The sequence below is a fragment of the Triplophysa rosa genome, linkage group LG13 (assembly GCF_024868665.1).
Source record: "Triplophysa rosa linkage group LG13, Trosa_1v2, whole genome shotgun sequence".
Classification (NCBI taxonomy): domain Eukaryota; kingdom Metazoa; phylum Chordata; class Actinopteri; order Cypriniformes; family Nemacheilidae; genus Triplophysa; species Triplophysa rosa.
This window is the reverse complement of record NC_079902.1, coordinates 12,208,595-12,226,459: the sequence shown is the minus strand read 5'-3', so window position 1 is coordinate 12,226,459 and position 17,865 is coordinate 12,208,595. Positions and strand designations below refer to the sequence as shown.

Here is a 17,865-nt window from a genome sequence, read left to right as displayed (position 1 = left end):
CAAAGTGTACACTGAGAGTTAATTAGACATTTTTTTAACACTGGCGATTTTGCTGTGTAGCCAGTGTATTGAATGCTTCGTTAAATATTGATTTACAGTATATAAATGTATTACATAAAACCGGCTCCCGGTTGGAGGCCTGACTTTGATATGCCAGTGTTTGAAGTGGAAATGAGCCGCGAGCAGCAGTAGGAAACGCTCTGGAGTACATATCTCTTTTACTACTCATTTATTTATTTTGCTATAGTTGTTCCCTTCCGGCGTGGAGCCACCCATCCAAAATCATGACTCTTAATGGAAAGTACAACATACTATAAATTAATCTTGGCTGTTCTTAAAGCATCTGTTCTTTAAGCATGTTTGTGCTTATTTACAGTATGTAAATGTCCAAAAGCATTTACTGTAACTGTTTTCAGATGTTGCTTTTAAATCATTCGTTTTAAAGAAATGTACATTTACTGACAGTATTATAATTGTAACAACACCATATGGCTGAATTTGTACAGCCTATTGACATTTAAAATATACTTTTTTCATATCATTTTATAGCTTTATCACCAGAAACACTTTCTCTACAACACCCCTGATAAGAGTTTAGGGTAAAAAACAAATATAAGTGAGACCTGGAAAAGATGTCACATGGGGAACTTGTTACAAGGGTTAAATCAAATGTTTTGAGTGCAGTCATAGAAAATGTTTTTTTTTCTACCAGTGGTTTTTTAGCATGTTGTTTTCAACTCCCCAGTTTAAAATCGTATTAAATTAGAATTTTTAATGAGTTTTATTCCCTCTGTCATAAGAAGCATTGTGTTGGTACATCCCATAAACTCAGCCAAAATGATAAGATCAGTCCTTTCACAGGCGAGATGTAAGTGATGTGATGCCTCCAGTGCTCATGTGTGAGATCCATTGATTTTCAGAACTGGGGCGCGAGGCTTTTTAAAAATGAAATGAAATCTTGAGTAGGTTTCTAGCGTCAGTTTTCTTCCCACAATTCCCTGTTTCCTTTTGAGGGCTGTGGCAGTTCAAAGATAAGGGGGCGCATTTTTGTTCTCACTGTCAGAATGAGAGTTATCCTCACAAGATCCATTTTAATCGTGAAGCAAGATCTGTTTATTCATTAGGAAACAGGAGAATTTTTTTGTCAATTGAGGGCAATTATTGATTATAAACACTTCCTTGACTTTCAACCACAGTGAAGGGTGAAAGTCATAAATGATTGATGCTGTGCAGATTCATTGGCCATGCAGTTTAAAGGGATAGTTCACCCAAAATGAGAATCAAAAGCATCTTTTAGAAACCAAAAAAAAGACATTATAAATAACATAATTGTCATTTTTAGGTACAGTAAACTAACTCTTTAATGCTAAAACTTCACCCACTTATTTTTGATAACTCTCACATATCAGAATGTGATATCACTTTAAAAAACATTTTAATTACTTTTTTATTACGACACAAAGCCTTTATTGCTGTTGGATGTCAAAAATTCAAGATCAAGGCATCATTCATCCACATTAACAAGTAGTGTTTCCTTAGCAACACCCATCACATACTGTATCCACCGGTAATAATTACCAACCTGCGTGTACACACCATACTTCCCTTTCTTGGCACATTCCTCTCCCCAACTCACAATGCCTGTTAGGAACCATGTGTTGTGGTAACGCATGGCATGGGGTCCCCCACTGTCCCCCTGACACGCATCCTTCGGCGTGTTTGAGTACCCAGAACAGAACATAAAGTGGGTAATCTGATCACTACTGCTTTCCATGCATACTGTTCTGTCCACATAGGGCAACTCAACTTTTTGTAAAACCGTCGCAGTTTGTCCTTGGAAGCGCAGCCGGCCCCAGCCGCTGACCATAGCCAAAGATCCAGACTGGAGCAAGGAGTTGGAGAAGCTCATGGGCCCCAGGCAGATGGGCTGTACAATTTGAGTAAACCGAATGGGGGTGCGTAGCCGCAACAAGGCGATGTCATGATTGTAAAGGCTTAATTTGGGGGCGTAACGTGGATGTGAGATAGAACGGGTCACGTCTAGATTCTGCTCTGTGTCTTCGATCTTGTTGATGTCGTGGTCCCCTGTGAAATGAGTGTTTATTGGTTGTGTCTTGTGCTTGCACCCTGTTTATGTTTGCAGTCATTCTATATAAATCAAAATAATTTCTGCAGTAATGTTCTGCTGTTATTCTCTTGTTGGGTCTTACCAACTCTGACGAAGAATGATCCATTCCGGTTCCCCACCAGACAGTGAGCAGCTGTAATGACCCAACCCTCGCTCAGTATGGAGCCCCCACAGAACACTTGCTGCTTTGAGCGGGACACCAGCGCCACCTAGAGATCAACAGTCAACTGCTACAGTATAAATTACATTATTGGGTGCACAAACCGCTTGGGTTGTAGATTTGCCCGTACCTGCCAAGGGATTTCTCCAGGTAAAGCTGGATTGCCACCGACGATTCTACTTTTTGGGTGACTTTCTGTTGGCATAGGAGACATCAAATAGTCATCCAGATTCCACCTAGGGAGTTTACTGAAAGAGGGTATGACTTTGCTTCCCTTTTGTTTAGAAGCTGTTGAACTGGTCTGATTTTCTGTTTTGGATATGCTCGATGTGAATGCGACTGTCCTGTTGGAAGACTGTGCAGTTTTGTTTATTGTGGAGGTTAAGCCATTGTCAAATGATCTCACAGCTGTTTTGGTGGTTCTGCCACAGGGAAACTTCACTGGAAACAAATCCAAACACACAAATAAGAAAATATTGCATTGTTGGTAATGGTATACAGTACTACGTAAACATTCAAGAAGTGAAAGAAGTTTTGAACACACTCAAGTTACACTTAAAATATATGGATTTCACTGCATTAGATAGGATTTTTTTGCAAACAAATGTTATAGCTCAACTAAACTTTACCTTATGGCAATTTTTACCCGCAAGGAGGTGAGGTTTATCATTTAGCTTTTGAAAAACAGAAAATGTCCAAATACATTTTTTGACAAAAAAAGACTGGAAGTTCTTATTTTTTGGCAGTATATAAATTGTTTTCGAAAAAAACTTGTTGTAAAATGTTTTTTATAAGGTGTCTTTTTAAATAAAAAAATTGACATTGTTATGTAATGCTCTATATAAAACATGCTGAGTGTCATTTTTAAATAAATCCTGTTTATTTAAAACCACATTTTTGGAACACGTTTACAAAAAAATTAATTTCTGTCTTCTTTACTCACCCTCAAGTAGTGCCAAATCTGTATTGACTACCAAAGCAGGAAAAATTGCTTTCTAAATGTCTTTGTTCTGCTGAACACAAAAGAAGATATTTTGAAGAATGTAGGAAAGCAGTTCTGGGGCACTTTTGAGCACCATTGTAATTTTTCCTACTTTGATAGTCAATGGTGGCCAAGAACTGTTTGGTTACAAGCATTCTTCCAAATATCTTTCTTGGAATTTGGAACAACTCGATGTTGAGTAAATGAGGACAGAATTTTCATTTTTGGGTAAACTGAATTATTTGTTTCCTTTTTTAGATAGAAGAATACAATATATCACCTATGGGCTCACAACTGAAACCATCTTCCATGAGTGTGTAACCAGATGCACACTGACATTCTGCCCCATGAGACTCCAGCAGAATACAGAAGTGATCACAGCCACCGTTATCAACATCACACTGCCTGGCAGTCACTGAGAAACACCACAAAACATCCATGTGTTTATCTTTGGGAATTCACAAAACAAGGTCTCTAATTGCGTGGGATCTTTTCTAACCTATTTCACAGTTTTGACCGACAAAGCCACGCAGACAGTTACAGGTGTATGTGCCCATCTGGTCCTCACACGTGCCTCGGTTCTGACAGGGTGTGGATTTACACTGGTCGCCATCTGACAGACAGCATTATTGATTTAAAAAAGATAAATCCATTTTATCCACTAGAAAGAATGTTGTTTACCATTTGCTTTCCAGTTCTGAATTTACCTTTGCATATTCTGCTCTTTAATTGGAATGTCTGAATTAAATAACAGATTCTTGTACAATAAATATTTGTTTCATTTATTTGTTTGAAAGCTTGCTAAAGACTGAGCTCTTTAACTGTTTGTTCTTAGAGCGGATACTGGCACATACCTCCACATTGAACAGTAAATGATTAAACAAAAATTTACCCACATAACCTGCCCAAAACTCCATCTGAAAAACAAGAACCAAACACACATTTATACTTAACGCCTTAGGGGACATTGTGTTGGAGGAAAATGCATTGAGGGAAAGGTCTCAGTTGTTCAAAAGAACGCAAAATTTTCTGTTTATTCCATTTTGTTTTTGCCCTCTTGGCTCTTTTTTTCTTCACCAGGATGTCCTCCATACATTTACAGTACTGACTGTGTACAGCAGGATGACACATGGCAAACCTAAACGACATTTGTACTCACTGTCTTTTCATCATTTTCAATCGCTTCTCTGGCCTCCTCCAGCACACACTTCTCCTCTTTACACTCCCTCTCCACATTTCCCATCAGGAACTCTTCAAACAGTCCCGTGTTTGCCCGCCTGCGTCTCCACAAAATGCTGTCTGCTTTCTCTTCATCTAGAAACACTATACCTGGGGCTGGTTTATGAGAATTAAAGAATATTATTTAAACTATGAAAGAAATAGACATGTTTGAATAACAACCCCAGTGTCAGAAGGTATGCAAGTAGGCCTACAGTAAGCAACAAGTTTAATGTTCTTTTATCAGCGCTCACAATTCAAGTGTGTTTGTAGGTCTTACCTGCGAAGGCCAATAGCCAAATACATAGGACGAAAACAACAATGAACGAGGCCATCAGACAAGCCAAAACAAGTCCTTTATTCCACAGCGAGTCGACAAATAACCCGAGTCGAGGCTCCAAAGTACACCGGGCTAAAGCGCACGTCTGTTGCGGGACATGTGATATGAATAAGATTTTTTTGTTAAAAATCAAAACTTTGACCGATATAACTGTAACTGTTACAATATTATTGTAAAGTATTGCAACTATTTCCATATTTTCTCATTCAGAATCAGAATTGTCAAACTCGTCTTGTCAAAGATCAAGTCGCCGCCAGATGGCGCCAATGCTCCAACGCATTGCTCAATAGCTAAGTCACACACTTAACGGCTTTCAATTTCCCAGCAATTTAGTTAAAAATTCACTGACTGCATCAGAAAATATATGACATCTCAAAGCTTTGGTATATGTAATATGTCCATCTTTTAATAAAACCAGTATAATGTGTGTTTTTCCCCGTATAATAGATGGACACTGCATTGGCAGCAGCAGAGAGGGCTTGTATCAGCCTGCTGGAGAACAGCCCATCTTAGATCCAGTTCCACTGTAAGTGGTCTTGCTCTCTTCTTTCCCCTGGGAATCGGCTATTTTCTCAGATGGCGCTTTCTTATTGACTGCAGGCTTTTCGATTTCATCCACCCATTATAGTGCTGAATTATTTATTCGTTAGTAATTAACACTGGCCATCAATCCATCCGTATGTATGTGCCTATTTGTGCATCTATTACATCTATTTGTGATGTGAGAGTTTGGATGACAACATCTCATGGTGCTGGAGTAAAATGACTACATCACTCAAAACATTTGTAATTACTGCACAGCGCCCTTGAAAAGCTTGACCTCCAGTTAGCCTTGAATTCACAGCTATTTTTTAAAACACTGTCAGTCTGTGTAGCTAAATGATGAGGTATTTTTAAGTAGGAGTGGTATGATGTAGTGTCCCATGGTAGCATTTGATTACACCTCTGTATCATCATACCACCATTGCACTTTTATAAGGGAAACATATAAGTTCTCAGTTGCCTAGTTTTGGGGTGCAGAAGATATGAATAAACTGATTTATAACGCAGCACTATAAGATTTCAGCAGTGATGTGCGTCTCTCCACCTGCCCTGCGTGCTGCTGGGAATTGGCGGCCTCTCCAATTAGATTGGAGGCAATGCCAAAGGATCTGCCCGCTCCTGTAGATTATAAAAATGTGATGCCTGTTCAGTGTAATCGATTATGGAGAGCATCTTCACCCAGGGGGAGTATGCAGATCGCAGAGGTCCCAGCCTTGTGAACTCTGCACAGGGTCTATGTGGCTCATTAGACTCCCTGAAAATTTGTACAAAATTATTTTTGGCCTCAGAAACAACACCTCCAACAGACTGGCTCAAACACACTGTGCAGACAGAGAGGATGAACGCATAGACGACGAGCTTTGAATGTTCTTGTGTTAACTTTATCAAGAGATGGAACAAGGAGAAGCAGACTCCACTTTGGGCAGAAAAGGGCTACATTTACGAAAATGAGTTACATACATGCTAATAATGCGTCACACTGTATAGTATGTGTGCAGTGTATAAAATGATCAGTTTGCATGTAATACCTGGATGACATACAGTACTGTAGGACATTTGCCAAAATGTGTAGTATTCAACAAGCACACTGCACAGAATGATGTATCCCACAATGCAATGTGCTTGATGACAATTATGATTAATTAATGATTGACATGTTTATCACTCACTGTATTATACATACTGTTTTGCAGTGTTAAAAGTCTCGCCCTATTTTAATGGTCTTGGTCTTGTCATGGACTTGTGTGCATTTTGACTCGGTCTCGACTCGTATTCGAACATGTTCGGAATTGGATTTATTATTCTCAGTGCACATGTGGCCTTATGGAATAGCACAGGGTTCAGTGGTTGCACACCTATGCAAATCTTGGATACAGTAGGTCATCCAGGTATTGTTTGCAAACTGTACAAACAGTAGAGTGTTTCATATTAAGATAAACTGCTTAGTGAATGTTTCACCTCAATTTGTTTTTGAAAGCACACTTATTCATCCTGAGTTTCTGGAAATTAGGTTTTATGCTTCCTGATAATTCTTAGACATTTGGCACCAGGGGTATTCAGTTTCTCATGAGTTCAGTGAGATTGATTATTCTCTATAGACAGTGAGACAGTGAGACAGTGAGACAGCAGGCCAGACCGCACGTATATAACAGTGAAGATCACAGAGAATAGCGAGAACAGAGAAACATCACACCGACAGAAAATAGCACAGAGGAGGCAGAGAAAGCTTGTAATTATTTCACTTTGCTTTGTACATTTTTGGAGGAAAGTGAGAAAAATAAACTTTGCACCATCGATGAATACAGAGAGAGACTATGAATAGCAGCCTGTCTAAGAAGAGCCTTCACATCACGCATGTACCAGAATCTGTGCCTTTAGTTAAGAGAGATTAGGAGTGACTCATTCTGTAAATCCTTTCTGCTTTCTTCCCCCTCTGAAGCTGAGAACGGACATCCGTCACTCCATGTGCTGTGTGTTGTGCTGCTGGAACATGGGGGTGTGTGGGTGTGTTTTTAATCACAGTGGCAAAATAAATCAAAGATATTATTTATGCCAATTACAGTACTTTTTTTGAAGATAAAAATACTTGCAGATCTTTTGTGCTGCTTCAGATTTTGTGCTCAAGACAAAAAGAGTGATTTGTTCTGGATATCCTTTATAAGATGTTAAAGGGATACTTCACCCAAAAATGAAAATTCCGTCATCATTTACTTACCTTGAGTTGTTACAAATCTGAATACATTTCTTCGTTCTGATGAACACAGAGAAAGATATTTGGAAAAATGCTTGTAACCAGACAGATTTTGCCCCCCATTGACTCCCATAGTAGGAAAAAATACAAGGGTAGTCAAAAGTACCCCAGAACTCTTTGCTGTCCTGCATTCTTCAAAATGTCTTCTTTTGTGTTCAACAGTAATTTTAAGTTTACATTTTTTAAGTAATTTTTCCTACTATGGGAGTCAATGGGGGGCAAGATCTGTTTGGTTGTAAGCATTCTTCCAAATATCTTTCTCTGTGTTCATCAGAACAAAGAAATTTATACACATTTGGAACAACTTGAAGGTGAGTAAATGATGACAGAATTTTCATTTTTGGGTGAAGTATCCCTTTAAGGTAAATCAAGGTTGTTTATGTTTATTCGGTATAATCATATCAAGTTTGTGCCAGTGTTGATTTAATTAGGAGAAAATGCTTTTAATCTTCCTCATGTTAGACATGTAATGACTAGAAACTAAATTTATTTTCAAAGGGGAGTACTTGCTGTTGGCTTTGAAATCTGCCTCCCTTTTGCCATTAAATCGCACAGTGCCTGCTTTCCTCCTGTGGGTACAGTTATAAATGGAAAGAGGCTTGAAGGATCTGCCCAGGTGTAAGTTCCCTGTATGTAACCATTGACATTAATCTGGTATTTGTGAGAGTGCACCTCTGTTAATAGCATAGTCCTTCTGTGAGCCCGAAAGGGTAATGTTTCACACCCACAGCCCCTTTGTGCCACTCCAGCCTGACCCAATCTAAGCAGCTGACATTTAAACAATCTGCTTGATATTTAGTAAGAGGTTGAAAAGAAATGCCCACTTCATGTACTGTATACTCAAAACAGTAAATGCATTTCTTTAGACTGCTTGTGTTTTTCTCTCTCTCTCTCTCTGTATTTTCATCTAATAAGATGCTTCTTACTGAGGTTTGGAGAGCAGGTGCACCGGAGATGTCCTCTGCCCTAAAGGTGTCAGTCTGAAAACAGTAATGGGGGTGGGTTGGGGGTGTCATGTCGTGAATGTAAAAATGCAATTGATATAGATGAAAAATTGTTTTGATGATTAATGTTCGTTCAAGATGGCCTTCCTGTATAACCTGCATACTGCAAAATTTGATAGTGAATAAAGTCGGACACATTGAATGTGGCGATATAGGTAATGGTAGTACAATGAATAGGGTTAGTCGTAAAGGGACAGTTCACCCAAAAATTCTTTCATTATTTACTCATCCTCATGTCATTCCAAACCTGACTTTCTTTTGCAAAAACAAAATATATATATTTTGAAAATGTTGGTAACCAAACAACACTGGCTCCCATTGATTTACATTCTACATGGACACAAAACTACTGAGACATTTCTTGAAATATCTTCTTTTGTATTCCACAGAAGAAGGTAAGTCATACAGGAATGAAATGACATGAGGGTGAATAGTTAAAGATAGAATTTTGGGGTTTGAGTGAACTGCAGTATGTCTTTATTTTGGATTTGGAGGTCTGGTTCTAGATTAGGATTGCATAATTGTAAACTGTTGCAATTGTTACTTGGAATTTAGTCACAAATGTGTGTTCAGACAGAGTAATTTACAGTACACTGAATGCAGAAACAGTCCCTCTGGAGCAACCTAGGTAAGTAAGCTCACGGGAACAATAACAAGATAACTCTTGTATTTCAATTCTTTAGTGAACCATTAAGGAAAGTCATTCAGTTTTAAATTATATAACGACCCAACATAATCTTACGGCAATTCATAACTATTTTACAAGGTGGCGATAATTTATGTGAGTTAGTAAAATCTGATTAGTGTGTTTTAGTCTGATTTGTTTTCATGCCATGCAGTGATGGTTATGTTTAGGAGGTGGGGCTTAAGTACTTCTCTTTTCTATTAATCAAACGTTTTTGCACATTGTACAAATTCATATGAATTAGTTTGTAAAATAGTTATGAATTCCTTTAAGATCAGGCTGTAATAATAGCCGTAATGTTTTTTTGTCTAATCTATTCTTTTAATAATTTAGTAGTACAGAATGTTCTCAGGCCTCAGGGATTTATCTAATGACCAAACGAGACAAACATGCTTTGTTCATTCATTATGACAAAGGAAAGTTCACATTTTGCCTGATTAAATATCACAACATAAGAGGTTTCTTTGCTTTGGCTTTTATGATTTTTTTCAAGGTCTTTGCAGCTCAGTGTTGGGCCAGTCTTCTGGGGATCCGGGGCAGAGCTCCTCAGTTAATGTTAACTGATCACAGCTCCAGAAAGTCCAGAGCAGTTGCAATGAAGTCTAATGTTTACCCACAGCATTCTAAGCACCAGAAGCAGAGATACTGTAGTGAAAAGAGCAAAAAAAAGGGAGAATGAGAAGGGTTGAAAGCCATGTGTTGCCACCCTCTGTACAGCATATTCAGTGTTTGTATAGAACTGCATTCAGACTAAATGTTTTTTAGACACTACATGTTCTTACTGGGGTCCAGGAGTCTGAGAACATTCCATCGAAATCTGGAATTCAACATAAAAAATAAACAATGTTTTAGAATGCCATATCTTCAGTTACAGCTGTGAGCTTTGACACTGTGTTACATACAGTCATAAACCCAATGGGGTCAATTGTGCCAATTTTAGGTTGAGGGGGTGAAAGAATTGTGGTGTCAGGGCTAGGACCATTGACCTCAGTTCTAACAGTTGTCTGACCCCATCGAGACCTGTCATTGCTACCATATGTGCACCATTCGACACTTTATGCTGACACAGCAATGACTGTAGGCAATTAAGACATCATCTACCTGGTATTCAAAACAATACCTCTTTGAATTTTAGACAATTAACTACACTGCAAAGTCATCTACAAAACAACCAACCTCAGATGTATGTTCTGTATGCTCTCAACATAATGTTATATCAGCAGAAACTGAAAATAAATGACTCCCTTATCAGCCTCGACCAGAGCATCACATATCAATATTTACTGAAAAAGGGCATCTAACTGAAACCTGAGCATAACAATGGTCCATAAATCACTTCCAGGCTTTTTATTCCTCAAACACTTCCTCTCTGTCCCAGAAAATTATTTTAAGAACAATTGCTCTAGGTCCTAAAACTGTCTGCTCAAAACTAGCACATTTCAGATGGCATGTTTCTTGATCCATTATTTTCTTTTAAAAAAGTTTTGTCTTTGAGCAACCATCTAAATAAGCTTTGGGATTTGAGATCATGTGTTGATAGATTTTATTTAAAGCATTGGACTTATAAATACAGAGATTAAAGACACAAACCTCTTACGCTTTGTTTGATTAAATAGTAAACTTTAATGTTGTATTTTAAGATATCATTTTAAAGTACCAGCCTCACAGAACTAGTTGGAAAAACATCAGCACGACTATTCCCCCTCACTGCAGAATGCTGGCAATAATGTCAACTCATATCTAAACACTCACAGCCAAATCTTATTCCATGAACATCTGGATAATTGTTGCCCACATAAACCAGAGGTCGAACCATTCATCAAGAAAAGCATTTCATGGACACCCCTGAAATCAACGCCTCTGAAAATAATTCATAGTCTTTAATCTTAACTAATCTTACACATTTTTGATTGAGTGACAGCTGAGTGGTACAATGGGCATTGTGCGACAGAGAGTTATTATCAGGACCAAATGCAGGTTAACACTTACAAACTCATGCAGGTTTAGAACAACATGAGGGGGAGTAAAAAATGATTATTTATCATTTTCACCAACAGGAACTAATTTAGTATATCATGAAAGAATAAAGTCATACTGTATGCAAGCAGTGATATACAGATATGTTAGAAGGGTTATATAATTGGTTGAGAGGCTTTGACATTTTTTCAGTGAAGTTTAAAGGCTAAATATAAGAAGTGTTTAGCAGTTCTGTATATCTTATTTGCTGTCATTAAATTACGACTACCCACATCAACATCAGTCATTGAAAATCGGTCGACTACTAATCAATACAGCCCTAACAAATCATTTAAGACATTAACATAATATAACATTCCTTTATCAACCAACATTTGGCCTGTAGTCTGTTGATTAAAAGAATAAGGTTCTAAAACATATCCAACTAGAAATTCAGAGATAAAAATTTAATTAAAAATGTTCTTGATGGAAGTACTTTTCTTGTATATTTTAATGAAACCAGAAATACCATATTTTAACATAGTTTACATCTTAACTAGAAAAAGACAGCTGGCAACAGTTATCAAAATAGCAACAAGAAAGTGAAATCATTTTACAGAAAGTCATTCACTTGATGACCTCATACTTCATTGATCACACTTCTTTTTTTTCGCCTTTTGCTACTGAATGAACTTGCAAATATTGACTACTTATTTGAAAATCTGTACCTATTTAATGTTAACAGAGACATCATTTTCACACATTGGCCACCACAGAGTCCAGACCTTAACCCCATTGAGAATCTTTGGGATGTGCTGGAGAAGACTTTGAGCAGCGGTCCGACTCTCCCATCATCAATACAAGATCTTGGCGAAAAATTGATGCAACTCTGGACGGGAAAAAATGGACATTCTGGACATTGCAGAAGCTTATCGAAACGATGCCACAGCGAATGCGTGCCGTAATCAAAGCTAAAGGCGGTCCACGAAATATTAGAGTGTGTGACTTTTTTTGGACGGGCAGTGTATATTCTATTGTAAATATTAAAATTATTTTATTCAGAAAATGCAATTTACAGTTAATGTTGATGATTAAAAATTGGACAATGACAGACTTATGAAATAATTACAATATGAGAATAAGAAACTACTAACACTTTATTTGTATAATGTGTAGCTTGAATAAATTGACTTTTATCTCCGATTAACATTTTTGTCCACCTTACAAATCAGTTAGTTACATATTTACGCAAATATTAGATGGCAACTTGGATCCAGTATATTAAACTAAATCGAATTAAATAAAGATTTTTGGGCTCTAGACTTGACAAACTCTATGTACACTTGAGCAGTGATATTTGCGCATCACAACAACAGGAACAGCGAAGGGCAAAGGGAGGTTAGATTTGCCTCCAGCCTCATGCATGCTGAGAAGTGAGTTCTTGTCTGACAAACTGCAAACCCAAAAGACATGCTGTGCTCAGATAAACCAATTTAACCCGCTTGTCTTGGATGGCCTCTTTTCTAGCCTTCCATCTTGACTTTACAAGGGTGACTTTGCAGATCCCAACCTCAAAATGCTATAATTATTTGTGGAAGCAACCACCATTTTGGAAATCCAGTTGCAGGACAGTATTTCTTTTAACCCCTTCACTCACAAGTGTACTTTTACAGTAGCCAAATTGAAAGATTTATGGACCAGTCTGAGAGACCAAAAGTTTGTAGTTTAAAGCTTTGTATTGTCTTAAGAAGACTGGTCAATGAAACGTTGAAGGCCATCCAGCTATCCATAAAAATAGCAAGTATGGATTAATTTTTTTCACACTCGGTGCTGCAATCTGTCAAGTGATGAACACAGATTGAGCAGTCATTTTTTTCTGTGAATTCCTTATTGACTTTGGCAAAGATAAACAGTATTTCACAGTAAAATATATGTTGTTTGAAAGGTGTTAAAAGTGGACGAAGTAATCATCAGAGGTCATGAAAAGTTGTATAGTCGAGTTTGACAAGAGAAGGCTGCGATCCTTGCAGCACTGGTCCTATGCTACAGTTTTTCTATCTGTACGAAAATGTAATATAAACGTTCTCTGATATTTTGTCAAAGCAACATAATAAAGCACAAAGCAGTATTGCTGCAATCTATATAACCAACCTATTGGTAACTGGGAAACATTCTTTTAGGATGCGTTTTCATACAAAAGCATGCATGATCACTTTTACTGCAGTGTTGTTTCAGATTCAAATGTTTAATCAATTTGAAAGTTTTGCCCTTTTTGTGTAATCCTGCACATGAATGCCTTTTCAATTATTCTTTGGAAAGGACTGTGCATTGCTAGCTCACCCTGGACTAGTAAAATAATACATATTGATTGTTATAATTTGCAGGTAGAGGTGCAGTCATGAAAAGACATTCAAAAATGTTAATTTTTACTGGCAAATTCTAACAACACTGATGTCAATATAGAGCCTGCAGTCATAATAAAAATCCTTTTGACCACTCTTTTACAGCATATGGATAATACATAAAATAAATATATAATACTTGCAATCTAATAGCCTACATAGCCTAATTGTAAAATACAGTGATGCTTTTTGTTAATGAAATTCATGCCATACAAAGTTTATTGCGCTTAAAATCGTATTACGACCCTTTTCTAACTGCAACAGTGAATAGTATTGTTACATTATTTTTAGTATACACTATTTTTTATACATAGCCTATGAACCCTGTTGAATAGTGTGCAGTCACACTACAGCGCGGTGTGTTTTCTCCGTTTCCCTTCAGACTACAGGTGGTGCATTGGTGAATATATCCCTGTTACACTTTCAGAAGGTGGTTCCTCAGATTTTATGCGCGTTGGCTTGCAGTGTGTCACAGCTGACGTCGACTGACACTCGGTGGAAGCCCCTCTCTTTCCCCTCGCGCCTTTTCTTCTGCCGCTTGCTTCATTCGCGAGGTTATTTTCATCAGAGCACCTCGAGCTTCACGCTGGGGCCGTTTCTCTACATCAATGTGCATTAATGTAGGAGGCAACGTGGAAGAGATAAGGTAAGATATCAGCTTCTCGATAACAAAGACCACCGTACTGAAGGTCTTCCCTAGCGGCTGCGTTCATTTCTGACATTGGACTTGTTACTGCCACGCGCTTGTAAACTCGACTTTATGTTTAACCGGAACGGCGTTGGTGATGGTACATTTTGATAGTAGGTACTGGAACAACGACTTTTTGCTCTCGTGTTAAAATGCACTTTTGTTTATTTTTGCATTTTGTTTCCTTGCAGAGCTCTTATCTCATTACCTGGCACCTTTGTTTTGGATTTGCCGAGGATTTCGTAAACGAGAGTGGGCAGCCTATACACGACTGAAAGATTTTGGGTGTTTAGTCTAAATCGGGATCTATACATCCAAACTGGGATCTATGAGCGGAAAAGTGGCGAAGCCAAAAGAAGATAAGGATGCTTCAAAGGGTAAGAAGCGAGTCTTGAACGCCTCGATTGCACACCGTACATCACAGGTTTAAAGCGACCGTGAGCTCATTCATCTCCCACTCGTTGCGTTGTCCTCCCACAATTCTGGAGAAGCACTATTAGAAATTGGGCAAACGTCAAAGACAAACGTTTATGAGAAACTAAAGAAAAAGAAAGAAAAACATTTTTATGGGTGATTATCAAGAGCCAAAATGTTACCACATGATGAACGACCTAATAGCTAAGAACAAAAATCAGCACGTTGCATTTCAGTCTGTTGTGCAGAGATGAATAACTGGGCTGTCGCTTTAACGTTGCTTGATGGCAATGAAACGAATGCAATCGCTTGATTATTATTGAGATGCCCTTTATTTTCTTATTTTGCACATTGCCCTGGGTCTGCGTAACCAGCTAGATCATAAATATGTATTACCTTTATGATCTGCGCTGGGTGATGACGCTTAAACGTTTGTTTGGGTAGCTACTGCGCAAATGACCTATTGCGTAAAACTGAGCTATTGCATGTCTCCGGAACAGCCGCGCTTCAGCGGGATGTAAACTGACCAACCATTGCCATGGAGACAAAGGGGATACAGGCTTGCCAAAGAAACCTCCGTGCGTTTAATTGATGTGCATGCTGGCCATTGAGATGTTTTCGGTGCAGTTTACGATGACATGAATGTGGCTCTTTGTTCTGTCTGACGATAACCGACAGTTCAAAGTGTAGCACAGATTGACAAATAACCAAAACAAATGACACTTTCTTGTAATTTACTAATTCATTATGAAACATAGGATATTATATCATTACCTCAAGAAAAATGTAGTGTAATGATTATACTGTATAAATAGAGTTACTTTTGCCTCAATTTTTGGTGTAATGTGAAGTTAATCATTTATATGTAGCTAGATAAACTCATACAAAAGGATTATTGAGGAGAAAAGAAATATGAGTGATTTCTTCTTTAATATTTTACTTTGAACAATAGTTAACAGTAAAGCTCACATAAACGAAAAGACAGAGGACTATCATATTGTAAAATTCAACACATAATCTTGTAATTTTTTGTTTGTTTGTAATAAATACACAACAAATGTTTTGTGCAAGTCATTTGTTTCCGTTCAACACATTGTATGTGACTCATTCACTCAGCATGGCTTTGATCTTGTTATTTGTTTTGAGTTATTAGAGAACACATTGTAGTGGCTGCCCCTGCATCATTAAAACTGTCAGGATTCCATTCGCTTTGTTATTCTCACCAAGTAAAAGTAAGATAGATGCAAACGATTTCACATGTTAGAAAGTGTTTGCTTTGCTTAATGCTAGATAGTGATAAATCTAAGGGAAAATTTTGATTAATGTGAGCTTTTACAACTGGAAATGCATTTTCGCAAAAGGTTGTGGGTTCGAAACCCAGGTAACATACTGATCAGATGTATAACTTGAGCGCATTGTCACCTTGGATAACGTGTAGTAAAAGTAAAAATGTACAAATTTGCAATACATTGTGACTGTATTATTAGCATATTTGATGTGTCTAATTGAAGGGATTGTTAAATTTTCCTCTCTGTGAGTAGCTTACGTTGCAGTGTTATTTAGACTGATGGCGTTGAATGCTCAAGGGCATATGACTAGAGCACAGGTTAATTAGCCAAAAGATAAATGCCACAGGCCTTGGACGGGCAGACATATTCAATGTGATCCAGTGCCAAACCAATAGGCATCCAGAGCTTAATTTAGAGAAACTCCATTAATCACAAAGCAGCCACTTTATTTGTGCCCTGTGCTGACACCTGCTCTAATCTTCTTGGCAAAGCGGCACCCCGCTGCTACAGAATCCAAATCCTCTGATGGTGCGACTGGAGGTGAAAAGTAAACATGTTCCCTTGATCTGCTGGACCCTGAGTCCATTAAATAGCTGAATATGACTTGTGGGTAATGGAATGTTCAGATTGTGTTTACACTGTGCCATTTTCAGCAAACAGTGGTAGGCTAAATGATGGCAGTAACACAAAAGGCCTTTGAACTTGTTGTTTTGATGTTGCCACCCACATTTTACCCACAAGGTGAGGCGAGCCATATAATTTGACACTGCGCAAAACTGAACACTTCCCTTATGTTCCTGTGAGATGAGCAGGGACACTGAAAAAAACAAATATTTTCACACAAATATTTCGCAAGAGCGAAAGGACTGAAGATAAGCATGTGTGTAATTCAGTCTTGAACATGAGTGCCACAGATAATAGCAGCTGTTTTGATGGAATTTTGTTGTCCAAAAAAGTTGACATCTTTACTCTTTATATTTGATAAAGGTGCTTTAAAAGTATGTACAGTATGTTGCATTGGTGTGTTTTGGGCATCGACTGAAGCTCAGCTTTGAGAAGAATTTATGGAGGCTTGGCAAGAAAAATACACAAAACACATGTGCGAGTTTATAAAGACATAGCCCAGGAGGATGACTACAAAATATTGCCACAATAGAGGATAAACAAATATTAATAACAGATCAAATGTTAGTCAATGTTTGCTTTATTTCCTGTGAGCTTTGTTTTTCTATGCATTTTTGGTATATTATATTAAAACCCATATTCCATGATATGCTATATTTAGGCTTTTTACCAAATAATTTTGTCCAATAATTACCTTCAAGTTTAGTGTTTTGTCCATTTTGTACTATACACCTCATATTTTGATAATGTTTGTTCTAAAATGAAGGAGCATAAAAAGCCAAGATACAAACATGCTCCTGGTCATCACTTTTGGCCACTACTGTATATCACATACATTTACGTAATAATATGGACAGTTATTTTGTCTAGATTTGATGACAGCAAGGCAGTACCAACCATTATGTGTTGCCGTACAACATCACAGTGCGGTATATATTAACACTATGAGAACACTGTATGTCCAGATTTGAGCAATGAAAATAACAGTTCCTCTATACTTCACAGTGCTACTTGAAAATCACTTTTGATCTTCAAGACTGTGACATCTGCATACCATGTATGCTTGTGTATATTGTCTGCAAGTGCATTCAAAAGGCTGTCTGGGGGCAGTGTGGTTTGGGACAGTGCTACATGTTCTAGTCTGCAGCATCCTCAGCTCTGACAAAAAATTCAGCATGCAG

The 17,865-nt window shown here is 37.8% G+C and overlaps 2 protein-coding genes across 4 annotated transcripts in view; one reads left to right on the top strand and one right to left on the bottom strand.

Annotated features, from left to right (window-relative positions):
* Window positions 1-577: 577 nt before the first annotated feature.
* f9a (coagulation factor IXa) lies at window positions 578-4,823 on the bottom strand. Its single transcript, XM_057348884.1, has 8 exons — window positions 4,769-4,823; window positions 4,430-4,605; window positions 4,163-4,187; window positions 3,770-3,883; window positions 3,551-3,685; window positions 2,419-2,729; window positions 2,211-2,337; window positions 578-2,085 (listed from the first exon to the last, which is right to left on the bottom strand). The coding sequence occupies exons 1-8, from the start codon at window positions 4,821-4,823 to the stop codon at window positions 1,505-1,507; spliced, it is 1,524 nt and encodes a 507-aa protein (XP_057204867.1). The 3' UTR covers window positions 578-1,504.
* A 9,223-nt stretch (window positions 4,824-14,046) lies between these two features.
* Window positions 14,047-17,865, top strand: part of fgf13a (fibroblast growth factor 13a) — a 190,636-nt gene continuing 186,817 nt past the window's right edge. Inside the window, exons 1-2 of one of the 3 annotated variants that reach the window (XM_057348894.1) lie at window positions 14,047-14,315; window positions 14,549-14,734. In XM_057348894.1, the coding sequence (XP_057204877.1) occupies window positions 14,686-14,734 (49 nt within the window). In that variant the 5' untranslated portion in view covers window positions 14,047-14,315; window positions 14,549-14,685. Of the gene's footprint in view, window positions 14,316-14,340; window positions 14,471-14,548; window positions 14,735-17,865 lie in introns of those variants that run through there. The other 2 variants (XM_057348897.1, XM_057348895.1) reach the window with 2 other exon arrangements.

What these genes read in the sequence shown, in the direction of transcription:
- f9a (XM_057348884.1), bottom strand. Translation starts at nt 4,823, where the DNA reads ATGGCCTCGTTCATTGTTGTTTTCGTCCTATGTATTTGGCTATTGGCC. An exon ending in TTTCAGTTGTGAGCCCATAG is followed by an intron (nt 2,730 to 3,550) that starts GTGATATATTGT and finishes ATTTGTTTCCAG; the next exon opens with TGAAGTTTCCCTGTGGCAGA. An exon ending in ATCATTCTTCGTCAGAGTTG is followed by an intron (nt 2,086 to 2,210) that starts GTAAGACCCAAC and finishes CTCATTTCACAG; the next exon opens with GGGACCACGACATCAACAAG.